General features: G+C 45.8%; 1 protein-coding gene across 1 annotated transcript in view; it reads left to right on the forward strand.

The window, feature by feature from the left end:
- LOC142187308 (fucolectin-7-like) overlaps nt 1-20,513 on the forward strand; it is a 46,536-nt gene extending 26,023 nt beyond the window's left edge. The window contains exons 4-6 of the mRNA XM_075261533.1: nt 14,659-14,662; nt 17,546-17,828; nt 20,342-20,513. Of these exons, the coding sequence (XP_075117634.1) occupies nt 14,659-14,662; nt 17,546-17,828; nt 20,342-20,510 (456 nt within the window). The 3' untranslated portion in view covers nt 20,511-20,513. The remainder of the gene's footprint in view (nt 1-14,658; nt 14,663-17,545; nt 17,829-20,341) is intronic.

The following is a 20,513-nucleotide window of genomic DNA, read 5'->3' on the forward strand; positions in this document are numbered from 1 at the left end:
AGAAAACCTCTAGGGAACAATGGCCGGAAGACGGCCCGAACCTTGGACTTTGAAGGATAATGCCAACATTAACTCATCCACACTTGTCTCCTCCATATATCTCTGACCTCATCCTCACCTTTCTCCTCCATATATCTCTGACCTCATCCTCACCTGTCCTCTCCATATATCTCTGACCTCACCTGTCCTCTCCATATATCTCTGACCTCCTCACCTGTCCCCTCCATATATCTCTGACCTCACCTGTCCCCTCCATATATCTCTGACCTCATCCACACCTGTCCCCTCCATATATCTCTGACCTCATCCACACCTGTCCTCTCCATATATCTCTGACCTCATCCTCACCTGTTACCTCCATATATCTCTGACCTCATCCTCACCTGTCCCCTCCATATATCTCTGACCTCATCCTCACCTGCACCCTCCATATATCTCTGACCTCATCCTCACCTGTCCCCTCCATATATCTCTGACCTCATCCTCACCTGTCCCCTCCATATATCTCTGACCTCATCCACACCTGTCCCCTCCATATATATCTGATCTCACCCACACCTGTCCTCTCCATATATCTCTGACCTCATCCACACCTGTCCCCTCCATATATATCTGATCTCACCCACACCTGTCCCCTCCATATATCTCTGACCTCATCCTCACCTGTCCTCTCCATATATCTCTGACCTCCTCACCTGTCCCCTCCATATATCTCTGACCTCACCTGTCCCCTCCATATATCTCTGACCTCATCCACACCTGTCCCCTCCATATATCTCTGACCTCATCCTCACCTGTCCCCTCCATATATCTCTGACCTCCTCACCTGTCCTCTCCATATATCTCTGACCTCATCCTCACCTGTCTCCTCCATATATCTCTGACCTCATCCTCACCTGTCCTCTCCATATATCTCTGACCTCATCCTCACCTGTCCCCTCCATATATCTCTGACCTCATCCACACCTGTCCCCTCCATATATCTCTGACCTCATCCTCACCTGTCCCCTCCATATATCTCTGACCTCATCCTCACCTGTCCTCTCCATATATCTCTGACCTCATCCTCACCTGTCCTCTCCATATATCTCTGACCTCATCCTCACCTGTCCCCTCCATATATCTCTGACCTCATCCACACCTGTCCCCTCCATATATATCTGATCTCACCCACACCTGTCCCCTCCATATATCTCTGACCTCATCCTCACCTGTCCCCTCCATATATCTCTGACCTCATCCACACCTGTCCCCTCCATATATATCTGATCTCACCCACACCTGTCCCCTCCATATATCTCTGACCTCATCCTCACCTGTCCCCTCCATATATCTCTGACCTCATCCTCACCTGTCTCCTCCATATATCTCTGACCTCATCCTCACCTGTCCCCTCCATATAGCTCTAACCTCATCCTCACCTGTCCCCTCCATATATCTCAGACCTCATCCTCACCTGTTCTCTCCATATATCTCTGACCTCATCCTCACCTGTCCCCTCCATATATCTCTAACCTCATCCTCACCTGTCCCCTCCATATATCTCTGACCTCATCCTCACCTGTCCCCTCCATATATCTCTGACCTCATCCACACCTGTCCCCTCCATATATATCTGATCTCACCCACACCTGTCCCCTCCATATATCTCTGACCTCATCCTCACCTGTCCCCTCCATATATCTCTGACCTCATCCTCACCTGTCTCCTCCATATATCTCTGACCTCATCCTCACCTGTCCCCTCCATATATCTCTAACCTCATCCTCACCTGTCCCCTCCATATATCTCAGACCTCATCCTCACCTGTCCTCTCCATATATCTCTGACCTCATCCTCACCTGTCCCCTCCATATATCTCTAACCTCATCCTCACCTGTCCCCTCCATATATCTAGGACCTCATCCTCACCTGTCCTCTCCATATATCTCAGACCTCATCCACACCTGTCCCCTCCATATATCTCTGACCTCATCCTCACCTGTCCCCTCCATATATCTCAGACCTCATCCTCACCTTTCCCCTCTATATACCTCTGACCTCATCCTCACCTGTCCTCTCCATGTATCTCTGACCTCATCCTCACCTGTCCCCTCCATATATCTCTGACCTCATCCACACCTGTCCCCTCCATATATCTCTGACCTCATCCTCACCTGTCCCCTCCATATATATCTCTGACCTCATCCTCACCTGTCCCCTCCATATATCTCTGACCTCATCCTCACCTGTCCTCTCCATATATCTCTGACCTCATCCTCACCTGTCCCCTCCATATATCTCTGACCTCATCCACACCTGTCCCCTCCATATATCTCTGACCTCATCCTCACCTGTCCCCTCCATATATCTCTGACCTCATCCTCACCTGTCCTCTCCATATATCTCTGACCTCATCCTCACCTGTCTCCTCCATATATCTCTGACCTCATCCTTACCTGTCCTCTCCATATATCTCTGACCTCATCCACACCTGTCCCCTCCATATATATCTGATCTCACCCACACCTGTCCCCTCCATATATCTCTGACCTCATCCTCACCTGTCCCTTCCATATATCTCTGACCTCATCCTCACCTGTCTCCTCCATATATCTCTGACCTCATCCTCACCTGTCCCCTCCATATATCTCTAACCTCATCCTCACCTGTCCCCTCCATATATCTCAGACCTCATCCTCACCTGTCCTCTCCATATATCTCTGACCTCATCCTCACCTGTCCCCTCCATATATCTCTAACCTCATCCTCACCTGTCCCCTCCATATATCTCTGACCTCATCCTCACCTGTCCCCTCCATATATCTCTGACCTCATCCACACCTGTCCCCTCCATATATATCTGATCTCACCCACACCTGTCCCCTCCATATATCTCTGACCTCATCCTCACCTGTCCCTTCCATATATCTCTGACCTCATCCTCACCTGTCTCCTCCATATATCTCTGACCTCATCCTCACCTGTCCCCTCCATATATCTCTAACCTCATCCTCACCTGTCCCCTCCATATATCTCAGACCTCATCCTCACCTGTCCTCTCCATATATCTCTAACCTCATCCTCACCTGTCCCCTCCATATATCTCTGACCTCATCCTCACCTGTCCCCTCCATATATCTCTGACCTCATCCACACCTGTCCCCTCCATATATATCTGATCTCACCCACACCTGTCCCCTCCATATATCTCTGACCTCATCCTCACCTGTCCCCTCCATATATCTCTGACCTCATCCTCACCTGTCTCCTCCATATATCTCTGACCTCATCCTCACCTGTCCCCTCCATATATCTCTAACCTCATCCTCACCTGTCCCCTCCATATATCTCAGACCTCATCCTCACCTGTCCTCTCCATATATCTCAGACCTCATCCACACCTGTCCCCTCCATATATCTCTGACCTCATCCTCACCTGTCCCCTCCATATATCTCAGACCTCATCCTCACCTGTCCCCTCTATATACCTCTGACCTCATCCTCACCTGTCCTCTCCATGTATCACTGACCTCATCCTCACCTGTCCCCTCCATATATCTCTGACCTCATCCACACCTGTCCCCTCCATATATCTCTGACCTCATCCTCACCTGTCCCCTCCATATATCTCTGACCTCATCCTCACCTGTCCCCTCCATATATCTCTGACCTCATCCTCACCTGTCCCCTCCATATATCTCTGACCTCATCCACACCTGTCCCCTCCATATATCTCTGACTTCATCCTCACCTGTCCCCTCCATATATCTCTGACCTCATCCTCACCTGTCCCCTCCATATATCTCTGACCTCACCTGTCCCCTCCATATATCTCTGACCTCATCCTCACCTGTCCTCTCCATATATCTCTGACCTCATCCTCACCTGTCCCCTCCATATATCTCTGACCTCATCCTCACCTGTCCCCTCCATATATCTCTGACCTCATCCTCTCCTGTCCTCTCCATATATCTCTGACCTCATCCTCACCTGTCTGAGTGTGATGATGTTGTGGATGATGCAGAGGGGAGCGAATACTCTGAACCTAACTCAGTGTTGGAGGAGACACACTCCATAGAGGTCAGCGAATCTGCAGAACCAAATCTTATGGGTGACCCAGAGGCAGGAGATGTGTGGGCCACTCAGCCACCTAAACCCCTAGTTTAGGTGGAAGTGCCAATTCTGAAAGCCAAGCTGGGGTTAAGGAGGAAGAGACAGACCCACCAGTGATGGATGACCACGTTAGTGCCTCACATAGTGAAGGACCTCCTGGATTCACACCAGCCCAGGACTGTCAACGCCTGAAGACCTTGTGTGGTCCACCAGCCATGATGAGGTCGCAGTCGGCAATGGATATTTGGGTGTATGGTCTTCCTACACGGATGAGGGTAGTGATGGAGGGTACTTGAGCGTGAGGTGGATAAAGCAACATTTAAAGAGTAAGTTTAAGATGGAGGAGAAGACCCTGGTGTAGATTCGCTGTGAGCTTCTGAGCGGAGGGATCATGGACCCATTACCAGGTCTCCTCCACCTTCTATGTCTTTGTTTTCTGCCTCTATCTCCTCTGGATCTACTATCGATGTCGGCAGGGACTGTTCCACCTGTGGTGATCTTTGACACCTAATGGGTCAAATAGCAGACCTATACTATGTGATATACTGTGGGGGATATACTGGGGCAAAGAGTTTGTATGGACAGTGCTGAGTCCCTAAAGAACTGTGGACTGGTTTGCAGGTCCTAGAAAGCTCCTGACCACGGAAATGCAAAGACCCTGGAAACCTCTTGAGTGGGACATCTAAGTCTGGCCAATAACTGGAGACTTTTGTTGTCTATCTGAAGCCCAACTAAGACTTCTCTTCTTTGTATCGGGTGATGACATTTCTTTGTTGCCCTTTGACCAGGATATAATTGTACGATGGACTGTTCTTAGCTTATTATAACATGTTAGGTCATGTTGTAAGTCGGTGACGTCACATGACCAGCTCACATATTATAAGAGGGGAGAGGTCGTGATGGTGTGTTGTGTAATATCCCGATTATTTCCTGCGCTATTTGTATCTCTTGTGTTGTCTGTACTGAGGTGCATTGTCCCATGTTGTCCTATCTGACATGGAGTCAGGATTGTTTGGGCTCAGGTCAGGTCTCCTTGTAAGGACCACTATCCTGAGGGAACCTGGAGAAAGAATAGTCCTTGTTTATGGCTGAGGACTAGATGTTGTGGCTGCACCCCAGTGTGACCTCCTCGGGGGTGGCTTTTGGATACAGACTGTGCCTTAGTATGGACAGTTGTAGTACTGGTGTGACCTTGTGTGTCCTGGTTTTTGGAATAATATTGTCAGGCTGCTCAGTCCTTCCTCGCTCTGTTGATTTAATAAATAAGATAGTGCCTCATACAAGGATTTTCTTAAGAAAAAAGAGCTAAGACTTATTTTTCAGGCACTGCAGCAAATCCAATACTAACGTCTCAGGGAAGTCGTCCATTAACTAAGAAATTATTTCTGAGGATAAATAAAAGTGTTCCCTGCCCGACTGCAGAGAAAGCTCTAGAAGATATCACTATACAGAGATTACACAATATGTATATAGTCTCCTTCCCCAGAACTTCAGAGGAAATGTTTACTCTAAGACAATTGTAAAGAGCTGATTAAGAAGAAGGCGGAAAATTACTTGGTGTATATGACGGAGTCCACAATAGGACACTGGTCACATGATGTAGTAAAAGGGGAATCCGGGACTCGTACCTGGGCTAGAATGACAAATCTATAAACTTACCAAGGAAATAATGAGCAGATCAAGGTCAGAATCCCCCAAGGAATAATCCAGGTAATGATACAGAAGACCAATATGTGGACTCTAGGACTATATATATCTATAATACATAGTGTATGACACTGTCAGGACTCCTAGGACTATATATATCTATAATACATAGTGTATGACACTGTCAGGGCTCCTAGGACTATATATATCTATAATACATAGTGTATGACACTGTCAGGGCTCCTGGGACTATATATCTATAATACATAGTGTATGATACTGTCAGGACTCCTAGGACTATATATATCTATAATACATGGTGTATGACACTGTCAGGGCTCCTGGGACTATATATCTATAATACATAGTGTATGATACTGTCAGGGCTCCTAGGACTATATATATCTATAATACATAGTGTATGACACTGTCAGGGCTCCTGGGACTATATATCTATAATACATAGTGTATGATACTGTCAGGGCTCCTAGGACTATATATATCTATAATACATAGTGTATGACACTGTCAGGGCTCCTAGGACTATATATATCTATAATACATAGTGTATGACACTGTCAGGGCTCCTAGGACTATATATATCTATAATACATAGTGTATGACACTGTCAGGACTCCTAGGACTATATATATCTATAATACATAGTGTATGACACTGTCAGGGCTCCTAGGACTATATATATCTATAATACATAGTGTATGACACTGTCAGGGCTCCTAGGACTATATATATCTATAATACATAGTGTATGACACTGTCAGGACTCCTAGGACTATATATATCTATAATACATAGTGTATGACACTGTCAGGGCTCCTAGGACTATATATATCTATAATACATAGTGTATGACACTGTCAGGACTCCTAGGACTATATATATCTATAATACATAGTGTATGACACTGTCAGGACTCCTAGGACTATATATATCTATAATACATAGTGTATGACACTGTCAGGGCTCCTAGGACTATATATATCTATAATACATAGTGTATGACACTGTCAGGACTCCTAGGACTATATATATCTATAATACATAGTGTATTTATCACCGTACAGTGACTGTACAATCCTACTAATATTATACATGTGACACTTTGGATGTTTGCTCCTCAATCACAGAAACCACAGAGTGGATTTGGATGAGATTTGCCCCATAGATTCTCTGTAACCTGCAGTAACACATCGGCTACTTTGTATCCTGGTAAATGACATGGCTTCACTACTGTTCTGGATTTATGGTCACATACTATATTACACTGCTCCTGCAGCCGCTTATCTCAGCTCCCAGGTCTGTTATCTCTCTATGTAACACTCAGATAACCCTCCATCCATTGTGTACAAGCATCTGCATATTATCTGATCTGCTCCAGGCAGTACTGACACACTGGAGGGGAAACCCCTTTCCTCCACATTGTCAGTTTGCTAATATTAAAAATGGCGGGAAAAAGAACATCTAATTTGTTGCAAACACCGAGAGCTATGAAGGAGCCAGAAGTCACAGAGTTCTCCTCAAGTGGAGCTCAGGGGGATCATCGTCGCCAACAACACTCTCATTATATGGCATCCCAGCGAGCTGCTGAGATGCTGGAACAATAACGGGCACAGCATGAAGTAAGCGTTCAGCGACTTGCCAGCTTGACAGCTGTCGAAACGCCGGAGCAGGCAAACCATCGACAGCAGCAATTTGCTAATTGCTGAAGCCGCAGGCCGAGGCTAGTACTGTATATAATACATATATGATTACATGAGTATAATGTGGATCCTGGAGTGTGTTTACAATTTGATCTCTTGATATTATGATCACAGTAACTAATCCAGTCTGATTACATTTATATATTATCTATATTCCATGGAAAACCACAGAGTGTGTACAGAGTCAGAGTGGGAGGAGAGACTGGAGTGTAGATAGGTATAAATAACTGCACCGAGACCACTGCAGTCAGCGAGACCGCAGGAAACGTCTCATGTGAGTACATTCTATTACTATCTGTTATCAGCCATGTCAGGAGAGGAGAGGCCGACTGTAGGACAGGGGAATACAATCTATTACTATCTGTTATCAGCCATGTCAGGAGAGGCCGACTGTGGGACAGGGGAATACAATCTATTACTATCTGTTATCAGCCATGTCAGGAGAGGAGAGGCCGACTGTAGGACAGGGGAATACAATCTATTACTATCTGTTATCAGCCCTGTCAGGAGAGGAGAGGCCGACTGTAGGACAGGGGAATACAATCTATTACTATCTGTTATCAGCCATGTCAGGAGAGCAGAGGCCGACTGTAGGACAGGGGAATACAATCTATTACTATCTGTTATCAGCCATGTCAGGAGAGGGGAGGCCGACTGTAGGACAGGGGAATACAATCTATTACTATCTGTTATCAGCCATGTCAGGAGAGGAGAGGCCGACTGTAGGACAGGGGAATACAATCTATTACTATCTGTTATCAGCCATGTCAGGAGAGGAGAGGCCGACTGTAGGACAGGAGAATACAATCTATTACTATCTGTTATCAGCCATGTCAGGAGAGGCCGACTGTGGGACAGGAGAATACAATCTATTACTATCTGTTATCAGTCATGTCAGGAGAGGCCGACTGTAGGACAGAGGAATACAATCTATTACTATATGTTATCAGCCATGTCAGGAGAGGAGAGGCCGACTGTAGGACAGGGGAATACAATCTATTACTATCTGTTATCAGCCATGTCAGGAGAGGAGAGGCCGACTGTAGGACAGGAGAATACAATCTATTACTATCTGTTATCAGCCATGTCAGGAGAGGCCGACTGTAGGACAGGAGAATACAATCTATTACTATCTGTTATCAGTCATGTCAGGAGAGGCCGACTGTAGGACAGAGGAATACAATCTATTACTATATGTTATCAGCCATGTCAGGAGAGGAGAGGCCGACTGTGGGACAGGGGAATACAATCTATTACTATCTGTTATCAGCCATGTCAGGAGAGGAGAGGCCGACTGTAGGACAGGGGAATACAATCTATTACTATCTGTTATCAGCCATGTCAGGAGAGGAGAGGCCGACTGTAGGACAGGGGAATACAATCTATTACTATCTGTTATCAGCCATGTCAGGAGAGGCCGACTGTAGGACAGAGGAATACAATCTATTACTATCTGTTATCAGCCATGTCAGGAGAGGAGAGGCTGACTGTAGGACAGGGGAATACAATCTATTACTATCTGTTATCAGCCATGTCAGGAGAGGAGAGGCCGACTGTAGGACAGGGGAATACAATCTATTACTATCTGTTATCAGCCATGTCAGGAGAGGAGAGGCTGACTGTAGGACAGGGGAATACAATCTATTACTATCTGTTATCAGCCATGTCAGGAGAGGAGAGGCCGACTGTAGGACAGGGGAATACAATCTATTACTATCTGTTATCAGCCATGTCAGGAGAGGAGAGGCCGACTGTAGGACAGGAGAATACAATCTATTACTATCTGTTATCAGTCATGTCAGGAGAGGCCGACTGTAGGACAGGAGAATACAATCTATTACTATCTGTTATCAGCCATGTCAGGAGAGGAGAGGCCGACTGTAGGACAGGAGAATACAATCTATTACTATCTGTTATCAGCCATATCAGGAGGGGAGAGGCCGACTGTAGGACAGGAGAATACAATCCATTACTATCTGTTATAAGCCATGTCAGGAGAGGAGAGACCGACTGTAGGACAGGGGAATACAATCTATTACTATCTGTTATCAGCCATGTCAGGAGAGGAGAGGCCGACTGTAGGACAGGAGAATACAATCTATTACTATCTGTTATCAGCCATGTCAGGAGAGGAGAGGCCGACTGTAGGACAGGAGAATACAATCTATTACTATCTGTTATAAGCCATGTCAGGAGAGGAGAGGCCGACTGTAGGACAGGGGAATACAATCTATTACTATCTGTTATCAGCCATGTCAGGAGAGGAGTGGCCGACTGTAGGACAGGGGAATACAATCTATTACTATCTGTTATCAGCCATGTCAGGAGAGGAGAGGCCGACTGTAGGACAGGAGAATACAATCTATTACTATCTGTTATCAGTCATGTCAGGAGAGGCCGACTGTAGGACAGGGGAATACAATCTATTACTATCTGTTATCAGCCATGTCAGGAGGGGAGAAGCCGACTGTAGGACAGGAGAATACAATCTATTACTATCTGTTATCAGCCATGTCAGGAGAGGAGAGGCCGACTGTAGGACAGGAGAATACAATCTATTACTATCTGTTATCAGCCATGTCAGGAGAGGAGAGGCTGACTGTAGGACAGGAGAATACAATCTATTACTATCTGTTATCAGCCATGTCAGGAGAGGAGAGGCCGACTGTAGGACAGGAGAATACAATCTATTACTATCTGTTATCAGCCATATCAGGAGGGGAGAGGCCGACTGTAGGACAGGAGAATACAATCCATTACTATCTGTTATCAGTCATGTCAGGAGAGGCCGACTGTAGGACAGGAGAATACAATCTATTACTATCTGTTATCAGCCATATCAGGAGGGGAGAGGCCGACTGTAGGACAGGAGGATACAATCCATTACTATCTGTTATCAGTCATGTCAGGAGAGGCCGACTGTAGGACAGGGGAATACAATCTATTACTATCTGTTATCAGCCATATCAGGAGGGGAGAGGCCGACTGTAGGACAGGGGAATACAATATATTACTATCTGTTATCAGCCATGTCAGGAGAGGCCGACTGTAGGACAGGGGAATACAATCTATTACTATCTGTTATCAGCCATGTCAGGAGAGGAGAGGCCAACTGTAGGACAGGAGAATACAATCTATTACTATCTGTTATCAGCCATGTCAGGAGAGGAGAGGCCGACTGTAGGACAGGGGAATACAATCTATTACTATCTGTTATCAGCCATGTCAGGAGAGGAGAGGCCGACTGTAGGACAGGGAGATACAATCTATTACTACCTGTTATCAGCCATGTCAGGAGAGGAGAGGTCGACTGTAGGACAGGGGAATACAATCTATTACTATCTGTTATCAGCCATGTCCGGAGAGGAGAGGCCGACTGTAGGACAGGGGAATACAATCTATTACTATCTGTTATCAGTCATGTCAGGAGAGGCCGACTGTAGGACAGGGGAATACAATCTATTACTATCTGTTATCAGCCATGTCAGGAGGGGAGAGGCCGACTGTAGGACAGGGGAATACAATCTATTACTATCTGTTATCAGCCATGTCAGGAGAGGAGAGGCCGACTGTAGGACAGGGGAATACAATCTATTACTATCTGTTATCAGTCATGTCAGGAGAGGCCGACTGTAGGACAGGGGAATACAATCTATTTCTATCTGTTATCAGCCATGTCAGGAGAGGAGAGGCCGACTGTAGGACAGGGGAATACAATCTATTACTATCTGTTATCAGCCATGTCAGGAGAGGAGAGGCCGACTGTAGGACAGGGGAATACAATCTATTACTATCTGTTATCAGCCAAGTCAGGAGGGGAGAAGCCGACTGTAGGACAGGGGAATACAATCTATTACTATCTGTTATGAGCCATGTCAGGAGAGGAGAGGCCGACTGTAGGACAGGAGAATACAATCTATTACTATCTGTTATCAGCCATGTCAGGAGAGGAGAGGCCGACTGTAGGACAGGGGAATACAATCTATTACTATCTGTTATCAGCCATGTCAGGAGAGGAGAGGCCGACTGTAGAACAGTGGAATACAATCTATTACTATCTGTTATCAGCCATATCAGGAGAGGAGAGGCAGACTGTAGGACAGGAGAATACAATCTATTACTATCTGTTATCAGCCATGTCAGGAGAGGAGAGGCCGACTGTAGGACAGGGAAATACAATCTATTACTATCTGTTATCAGCCATGTCCGGAGAGGAGAGGCCGACTGTAGGACAGGGGAATACAATCTATTACTATCTGTTATCAGCCATATCAGGAGAGGAGAGGCCGACTGTAGGACAGGAGAATACAATCTATTACTATCTGTTATCAGCCATGTCAGGAGAGGAGAGGCCGACTGTAGGACAGGAGAATACAATCTATTACTATCTGTTATCAGTCATGTCAGGAGAGGAGAGGTCGACTGTAGGACAGGAGAATACAATCTATTACTATCTGTTATCAGCCATATCAGGAGAGGAGAGGCAGACTGTAGGACAGGAGAATACAATCTATTACTATCTGTTATCAGCCATGTCAGGAGAGGAGAGGCCGACTGTAGGACAGGGAAATACAATCTATTACTATCTGTTATCAGCCATGTCCGGAGAGGAGAGGCCGACTGTAGGACAGGGGAATACAATCTATTACTATCTGTTATCAGCCATATCAGGAGAGGAGAGGCCGACTGTAGGACAGGAGAATACAATCTATTACTATCTGTTATCAGCCATATCAGGAGGGGAGAGGCCGACTGTAGGACAGGAGAATACAATCAATTACTATCTGTTATCAGTCATGTCAGGAGAGGCCGACTGTAGGACAGGGGAATACAATCTATTGCTATCTGTTATCAGCCATGTCAGGAGAGGAGAGGCCGACTGTAGGACAGGGGAATACAATCTATTACTATCTGTTATCAGCCATGTCAGGAGAGGAGAGGCCGACTGTAGGACAGGGGAATACAATCTATTACTATTTGTTATCAGCCATGTCAGGAGAGGAGAGGCCGACTGTAGGACAGGGGGATACAATCTATTACTATCTGTTATCAGCCATGTCAGGAGAGGAGAGGCCGACTGTAGGACAGGGGAATACAATCTATTACTATCTGTTATCAGCCATGTCCGGAGAGGAGAGGCCGACTGTAGGACAGGGGAATACAATCTATTACTATCTGTTATCAGTCATGTCAGGAGAGGCCGACTGTAGGACAGGGGAATACAATCTATTACTATCTGTTATCAGCCATGTCAGGAGAGGAGAGGCCAACTGTAGGACAGGAGAATACAATCTATTACCATCTTTTATCAGCCATGTCAGGAGAGGAGAGGCCGACTGTAGGACAGGGGAATATAATCTATTACTATCTGTTATCAGCCATGTCAGGAGGGGAGAGGCTGACTGTAGGACAGGGGAATACAATCTATTACTATCTGTTATCAGCCATATCCGGAGAGGAGAGGCCGACTGTAGGACAGGGGAATACAATCTATTACTATCTGTTATCAGCCATGTCAGGAGAGGCCGACTGTAGGACGGGGGAATACAATCTATTACCATCTGTTATCAGCCATGTCAGGAGAGGAGAGGCCGACTGTAGGACAGGGGAATACAATCTATTACTATCTGTTATCAGCCATGTCAGGAGGGGAGAGGCTGACTGTAGGACAGGGGAATACAATCTATTACTATCTGTTATCAGCCATGTCAGGAGGGGAGAGGCTGATTGTAGGACAGGGGAATACAATCTATTACTATCTGTTATCAGCCATGTCCGGAGAGGAGAGGCCGACTGTAGGACAGGGGAATACAATCTATTACTATCTGTTATCAGTCATGTCAGGAGAGGCCGACTGTAGGACAGGGGAATTCAATCTATTACTATCTGTTATCAGCCATGTCCGGAGAGGAGAGGCCGACTGTAGGACAGGGGAATACAATCTATTACTATCTGTTATCAGCCATGTCAGGAGAGGAGAGGCCAACTGTAGGACAGGGGAATACAATCTATTACTATCTGTTATCAGCCATGTCAGGAGAGGAGAGGCCGACTGTAGGACAGGGGAATACAATCTATTACTATCTGTTATCAGTCATGTCAGGAGAGGCCGACTGTAGGACAGGGGAATTCAATCTATTACTATCTGTTATCAGCCATGTCCGGAGAGGAGAGGCCGACTGTAGGACAGGGGAATACAATCTATTACTATCTGTTATCAGCCATGTCAGGAGAGGAGAGGCCAACTGTAGGACAGGGGAATACAATCTATTACTATCTGTTATCAGCCATGTCAGGAGAGGAGAGGCCGACTGTAGGACAGGGGAATACAATCTATTACTATCTGTTATCAGCCATGTCAGGAGAGGGGAGGCCGACTGTAGGACAGGAGAATACAATCTATTACTATCTGTTATCAGCCATGTCAGGAGAGGAGAGGCCGACTGTAGGACAGGAGAATACAATCTATTACTATCTGTTATCTGCCATGTCAGGAGAGGCCGACTGTAGGACAGGGGAATTCAATCTATTACTATCTGTTATCAGCCATGTCCGGAGAGGAGAGGCCGACTGTAGGACAGGGGAATACAATCTATTACTATCTGTTATCAGCCATGTCAGGAGAGGAGAGGCCGACTGTAGGACAGGGGAATACAATCTATTACTATCTGTTATCAGCCATGTCAGGAGAGGAGAGGCCGACTGTAGGACAGGAGAATACAATCTATTACTATCTGTTATCAGCCATATCAGGAGAGGAGAGGCCGACTGTAGGACAGGGGAATACAATCTATTACTATTTTTTTTTACTATTGCACTACTTACTAGTTTAAGACTTTCCTGCTGGTGACTTTTTTGGGAGTTTTTTTATGACCGTATTGCAAACCCTATAATTTTATATATATCTTAACTTTTTTCATTCTCAGAGACATATTAGGGGTTATTGTTTGCAGTGCAAATTGTTCTTCATGATTCTTCAATTTATTTTTCTGTACAATGTACTAAAAAGTTGAAAAAAAAATCAGAATGGGGTGCAATCGGAGAAAAATTGCATTTTTTCGACCTTCCTATGGGCTTCTTTTTTACAGTGTTAACTCTTTAGCCAGAATGTCATCATCTGCAGGTATATCCTATATATTACCTATATCCTATATATCACCTACATTCTATACTCCACCTATATTCTATGTTTCAGGCCTGTTCCAGGACACCACATTTACAGTTTTATTTACAATTTATCCCATTAATAAAAATCTAAAACTTTGCAAATTTTTTTATTTTTCTTTACTCTGACACCCATAATTTTTTTTTATATTTCTGTGTATGGGGGGTGGGGGTATTTGTTAATTATTCCTTTTTGGGGAACGTCTATCACTTTGATCACATTGTATTACATTTTGGTGACACAGCTATATAACAGCCATTTGTCACTTTAGATTCTCTTTGTCCCCTCTATGGAGTTCTCTATATGGGAAAATGATTTTAGGTGTAATCAGGTTTTTATTGAGTTTTCGAGGAGTTAAGCAAAACAAGAACAATAATAGAAAAAACAAAACAAAGAACATACTCCAAATGCAGAGTGACAGGGCCACAGGCCCTAGGTTCCCAAGGAAGACAGCCATACAGGACCATACAATAGAATACAAATCGAGGGGGAGACCCCCAACTAGAGGATAAACAAGCTGGGAACCTAAATAAGAACATATAAAACTGTAGGGGCACAGCCCCAAACTGATGAAACTGAATGTGAGAACAAACAACACAAAAGAGACAAACTAGACTGCAGGGGGGGGGGGGGGGGGAGAGACAAGACAAACTTCGAACACAGAAGGGATGGAAAGAGGTGCACTGGGGGGACAGGGCGGTCAATCAAACTGGGAGGAGAAATCCGAGGTCTCCTGGGACACCACCCACGGCCGCCAGAGATCTTTGAACCTGGAAGAATCGGGTGAATCCCTCGCGACCAGGCTCTCCATTCTACGAATATGGAGGAACTCATGAAGCCATTCCACAAGGGAAGGAGGTGCAGGACTGCGCCAATGGCGGGGGTTAACAGCTCTGGCGGCCGTGAGAAAGTGACGCAGGATATCGCCTTTCACCTTCGACAATTTACCTGGGATAACGGAAAGGAGGGCTAACTGAGGGGATGGGGACAGGGAACAGCCAGAGACTTTCTCGTACAAAGCGAACACCGAGGACCAGAAGGGTTGGATTAAGCCACATTCCCACCAGACATGAAAAAAGGTGCCTTCCGCAGTTCCACAACGCCAACAGAGGTCAGAGACCGCAGGATAAAACTTATGCAGCAGGGTCGGGCATCGGTACCAACGGGACAGAATCTTCAAGTTCTTCTCTTGTGCACTACAAGGCAGGGGTAGTTTATGAGACAGGAGGAAGCATCGGTCCCAATCAGCAGCAGGAACGTGGGCGCCTAAGTCGGTTTCCCATGAACGCACATAGGGGGGGAGTCCAGGAGTCGCAGCCTTCAAAAGGATGTCATAGAGAAGGGAGAGGACATGGGAGGGAGTCTCAGGTCACGCCAATAAGGCCTCCAAAGCAGTGGGGGGAGAGGAAAGGAGGGGCTGCAGCGAGAACTTACGCCAGAAGTCGGTCAGTTGATGATACTCCAACCAGGGGAGGGTAAAATCTGGACAATCAGCCTGCAGCTGACTCAGAGGAGGAGGAGAGGACGCAGAACCGAAAAGGGAACCCAGACGAACGTCTGCGGATGTGGACCACCCCAGGAAGCGGCAAGAGGAGACCCCGGGAGGGAACATAGGGTTCCGGAAGAGGGGGCTTAAGGGGCCGGGCAGAAAATGATATTAGTATAATTTTGTAGACCGGGCGGTTTCGGACTCAGAGATACCTCATGTGTATGGGCTTCATAGTAATTGTGTTCTAAGGATGGAGGAGGGATTTGTGTTTTTCATTATTTGACGTATTTATGTGTTAAGTTTATTCATTAGACCCCTCCTAGAGGTCATGACCCCCAGAGCCATGTTACAGGTATCGGGATCTACCATTAAGGATATGTGGTTTTACGTGCAATTCTCCTTATTTATCTCGTTATTTACTATCTCCTGATGATCTTGAGATATTCAGTAGACGAGAGACTCATGATAAGAATTTATAACATCTAGAGATAAGCGAACACTGTTCGGATCAGCCGATCCGAACAGCACGCTCCCATAAAAATGAATGGAAGCACCTGGCACGCAGACTTTGCCAGCGGCCAGCCGCTTAACCCCCCGCGTGCCGGCCGCTTCCATTCATTTCTATGGGAGCGTGCTGTGAGCGTGCTGTTCCGAACAGTACTCGCTCAACTCTAATAACATCCATTAGTTGTTACTAGAGTTGATTCGAATACCTCGCTCCCATAGGAATGAATGTAAGCGGGCGAACAGCAAGGGGTTAAGCGCCGAAAGCTGGCGCGGGCCGCTCCCATTCATTCCTATGGAGCAAGGTATTCAAAACTGCAGTTTCGAATCTTATTCGCTCATCTCTATTCGTTACCCTTATCTGTCCTGAGTGGTCACTCTATAGCTGTATGAGGTTGGACACTATATAACATGGGGGAGACGGTAGCCCTGTATATCCCGGGGTTTAGCCGGTCAGGCTCCTTTCATGTAGGTCTTTATTACCACGGCCGGTTGACCTAGACTTGATATTGAGGGGTTGACGCCGCCATCAGCTCCCGTATGTTCATTACTCTGTTAATCCATACTCATGTTTAGGGTATTTATAGGGTTTCTCAGTATTTCTGTGTAATGGCGCTTTATGTTCTCACTCATGTTAATCTGTCGCCCACCATGAATTATGCCACTAAAGCATCTTATTGGGATCAGTCATTCTCTCCTCCATCTTCTCCTTCCTCCAGGATGAACCTTCTGTCGTCTCTGACTCTCCTGGGGTCTCTGGCCCTGGTTCTGGGGTGTCGTCCTCCTGGACCTGGAGGTGAGATCAGATCACTTGCCCTACAGATATAGTCTCCACTTCTATTCCATTGTTGCAGTGGATCCAACCTGATTGCCAATGGTGGACAGTCGGCCTCATGTCTCAGCTCTCTGTTCTTGTCTCCTCAGCCATAAATATAGCAAGAAATGGAGAAGCCTCGCAGATATCTGACTATATCTACAGGATCAAGGGGCATGCTAAAAATGCCATAGATGGTAACAAAAACCCCGAATTCAGGGGGGGCTCCTGTATCCTCACTGAAAAGGAAGAAGATCCTTGGTGGAAGCTGAACCTGAAAAAGATCTACAAGATATCAAATGTTGTCATCACAACCAGACGGGACTGTTGTAAGGACATGCTGATGGGAGCCGAGATCCGAATTGGGAACTCCCCCGACAACAACAACCCAGTGTAAGATGTTCTGATCATATAACCGAAATTTTGTTTTAGCACAATGTCCCATAATGTCCCATATTATGCTCCTCCATAATCTCCCATCTTATGCTCCTCCACATCCTGCTGTTTTATTTGGCTCCTCCTCAACGTCTCATCTTATACTAATCTACAAAGTTTCCGCTTGCGATCCTCAAGGATTCACTGTCTTGTGCTCTTCCGCAATGCCTCATTTTATGATCCTACTTGATGCCCCATTTTGTGTTCCCTCACAATGTCCCATCTTGTGTTCCTCCACAAGGTTCCTTCTTGTGATCCTCTAGAATGTCCCATCTTGTGTGAGTTGCCAATGTCCCATCACATGCTCCTCCACAATGTCCCATCTTATGTTACTCCATACTTTTTACATGTGATCTTCTAGGATGCCCTTTCTTATAATCCTCCAGAATGTCCCCTCTTGTGTTCCTCCACAATGCCACATCTAGTGATCTTCCAGTACGTTCTACCTTGTCTTCTTATCTTATCTTATCTTATCTTATGGTAGAGTTGGAAGGGACCTCAAGGGCCATCGGGTCCAACCCCCTGCAAGTGCAGGTTTTCCTAAATCATCCCAGCTATATGTTTCTCCAGATTCCGCTTGCAGATTTCCATTGATGGAGCGCCCACCACCTCCCGTGGCAGCCTATTCCACTCTCTCACTCCCCTCACTGTCAGAAAGTTTTTCCTAATGTCTAATCTGTATCTCTTTCCCTTTAGTTTCATCCCATTGCTTCTTGTACTTCCTTGTGCTAATGAGAATAGGGGAGATCCCTCTGCACTGTGACTACCTTTCAGATATTTGTAGACTGCTATTAAATCTCCCCTCAGCCTTCTCTTCTGCAAACTAAACAATCCCAGTTCTTTTAGCCGCTCCTCATAGGACATGGTTTGCAGACCTTCCACCATTTTGGTTGCTCTTCTCTGGACTTGCTCCAATATATCGATGTCTTTCTTGAATTGAGGCGCCCAGAACTGTACACAGTATTCCAGGTGTGGTCTGACCAGGGAAGAGTACAGCGGAATAATGACCTCTCTTCATCTAGATTCAATGCTTGTCTTAATACATCCCAGAATTGTATTCGCCTTTTTTGCAGCAGCACCGCACTGTTGGCTCATGTTGAATTTGTGATCTACTATTATGCCCAAGTCCTTATCCCCTATGCTATCACTTAGTTCTATTCCTCCCATACTATATATGTTTTTTACATTTCTGTTACCCAGATGTAGAACTTTGCATTTGTCCCTGTTAAATCCCATTTTGTTGGCCTCCGCCCATTGTTCCAGTGTGTCTAAGTCCTTTTGAATACACTCTCTCTCCTCTCTAGTGTTGGCTATTCCTCCTATCTTCGTATCATCTGCAAATGAGTTCCCCAATAATTCCATCGTCCAGATCATTTATAAAGATATTAAACAGTACTGGGCCCAGAACAGAGCCCTGCGGCACCCCGCTTTTGACGTTCTTCCAGTTGGATGTGTAGCCATTTAGTATTACTCGTTGTGCCCGATCATTAAGCCAGTTGTGAATCCACCGAACTGATTTTTTGTCAAAGCCATACTTAATCATTTTTTCAATAAGAAGGTTATGTGATACTTTATCAAATGCCTTACTGAAGTCAAGATATACTATGTCCACGGCATTCCCTTGGTCCAACCATTCAGTGATTTTGTTGTAGAAGGAAATCAGGTTAGTCTGACAAGATTTATTGCTCATAAAGCCGTGCTGGCTCTGGTTAATTAATGCCTTCCCATCCAGGTACCGAAGTAAATGTTCCTTGACAATTTGCTCATTCTTCCACAATATCCTATGTTATGTTCCTCCATGATACCCCATCTTGTGACCCCCCATAATGACCCTTCTTGTGACCCCCCAGTGTGTTCCATAATGTCTTCCTCCACAATCTCCTCTTGTGCGTTCCTCCACAATGTCTCATTGTTCTGTCTTAAGCTTTGAGCTTCTCAATGTCCCTCACGTTTCTTGTGATGGTCTTCACATATTCTTCTCTTGATCTCCAGGGTATAAATGTGACATTACGATATATTTTTCACCCTACTGTATTGGCCGAGGTCTGACTATCCTTGGCTATAAATATTGGTAATCTTACTGGCCCACAGCACATGTGACCCCTCTGTCATGTATCTGGCTGTCAGTTCTCACCTCGTCTATGGACAGCCTGACGGACGTCTCCTGAGTGATGGAGCCAGGATTACTATTTGCCCTCCTGAATCTTTGGGGGCTGATTCTGTGACTATAATTTGCCCCCCTTAGTTTTATTATATGGGGTGCAGGTCACACGATGGGTTTAATCAATTCTACAATGACGCCATTCACATCCCTCACCCACTTTGTCCTTCTCATTGGTCCCATTAGATCTAGAAGTTGCAGGACGGTTTCATGTCTCTTCACTCTGATCTTTGATATTTGACCTGAACGTGGTGAATATGGTGGAACGAACAGTCGGTCATCACAAGTTTATTTCTTATTTCTCCTCCAGGTGTGGTAAGATCACAAATCCTGCAGATGCCACCTTGACGTTCTGCTGTAATGGGATGGTGGGTCAGTACGTCAGTGTGGTGACCCCGGGGCGCTCCGAGTACATGACACTATGTGAGGTCGAGGTCTATGGACAAGAGGTCACAGAGAACCATAAAGCCTGCTGGTAGCCG

The sequence above is a fragment of the Leptodactylus fuscus genome, unplaced genomic scaffold (genome assembly GCF_031893055.1).
Source record: "Leptodactylus fuscus isolate aLepFus1 unplaced genomic scaffold, aLepFus1.hap2 HAP2_SCAFFOLD_185, whole genome shotgun sequence".
NCBI classification, from domain to species: Eukaryota; Metazoa; Chordata; class Amphibia; order Anura; family Leptodactylidae; genus Leptodactylus; species Leptodactylus fuscus.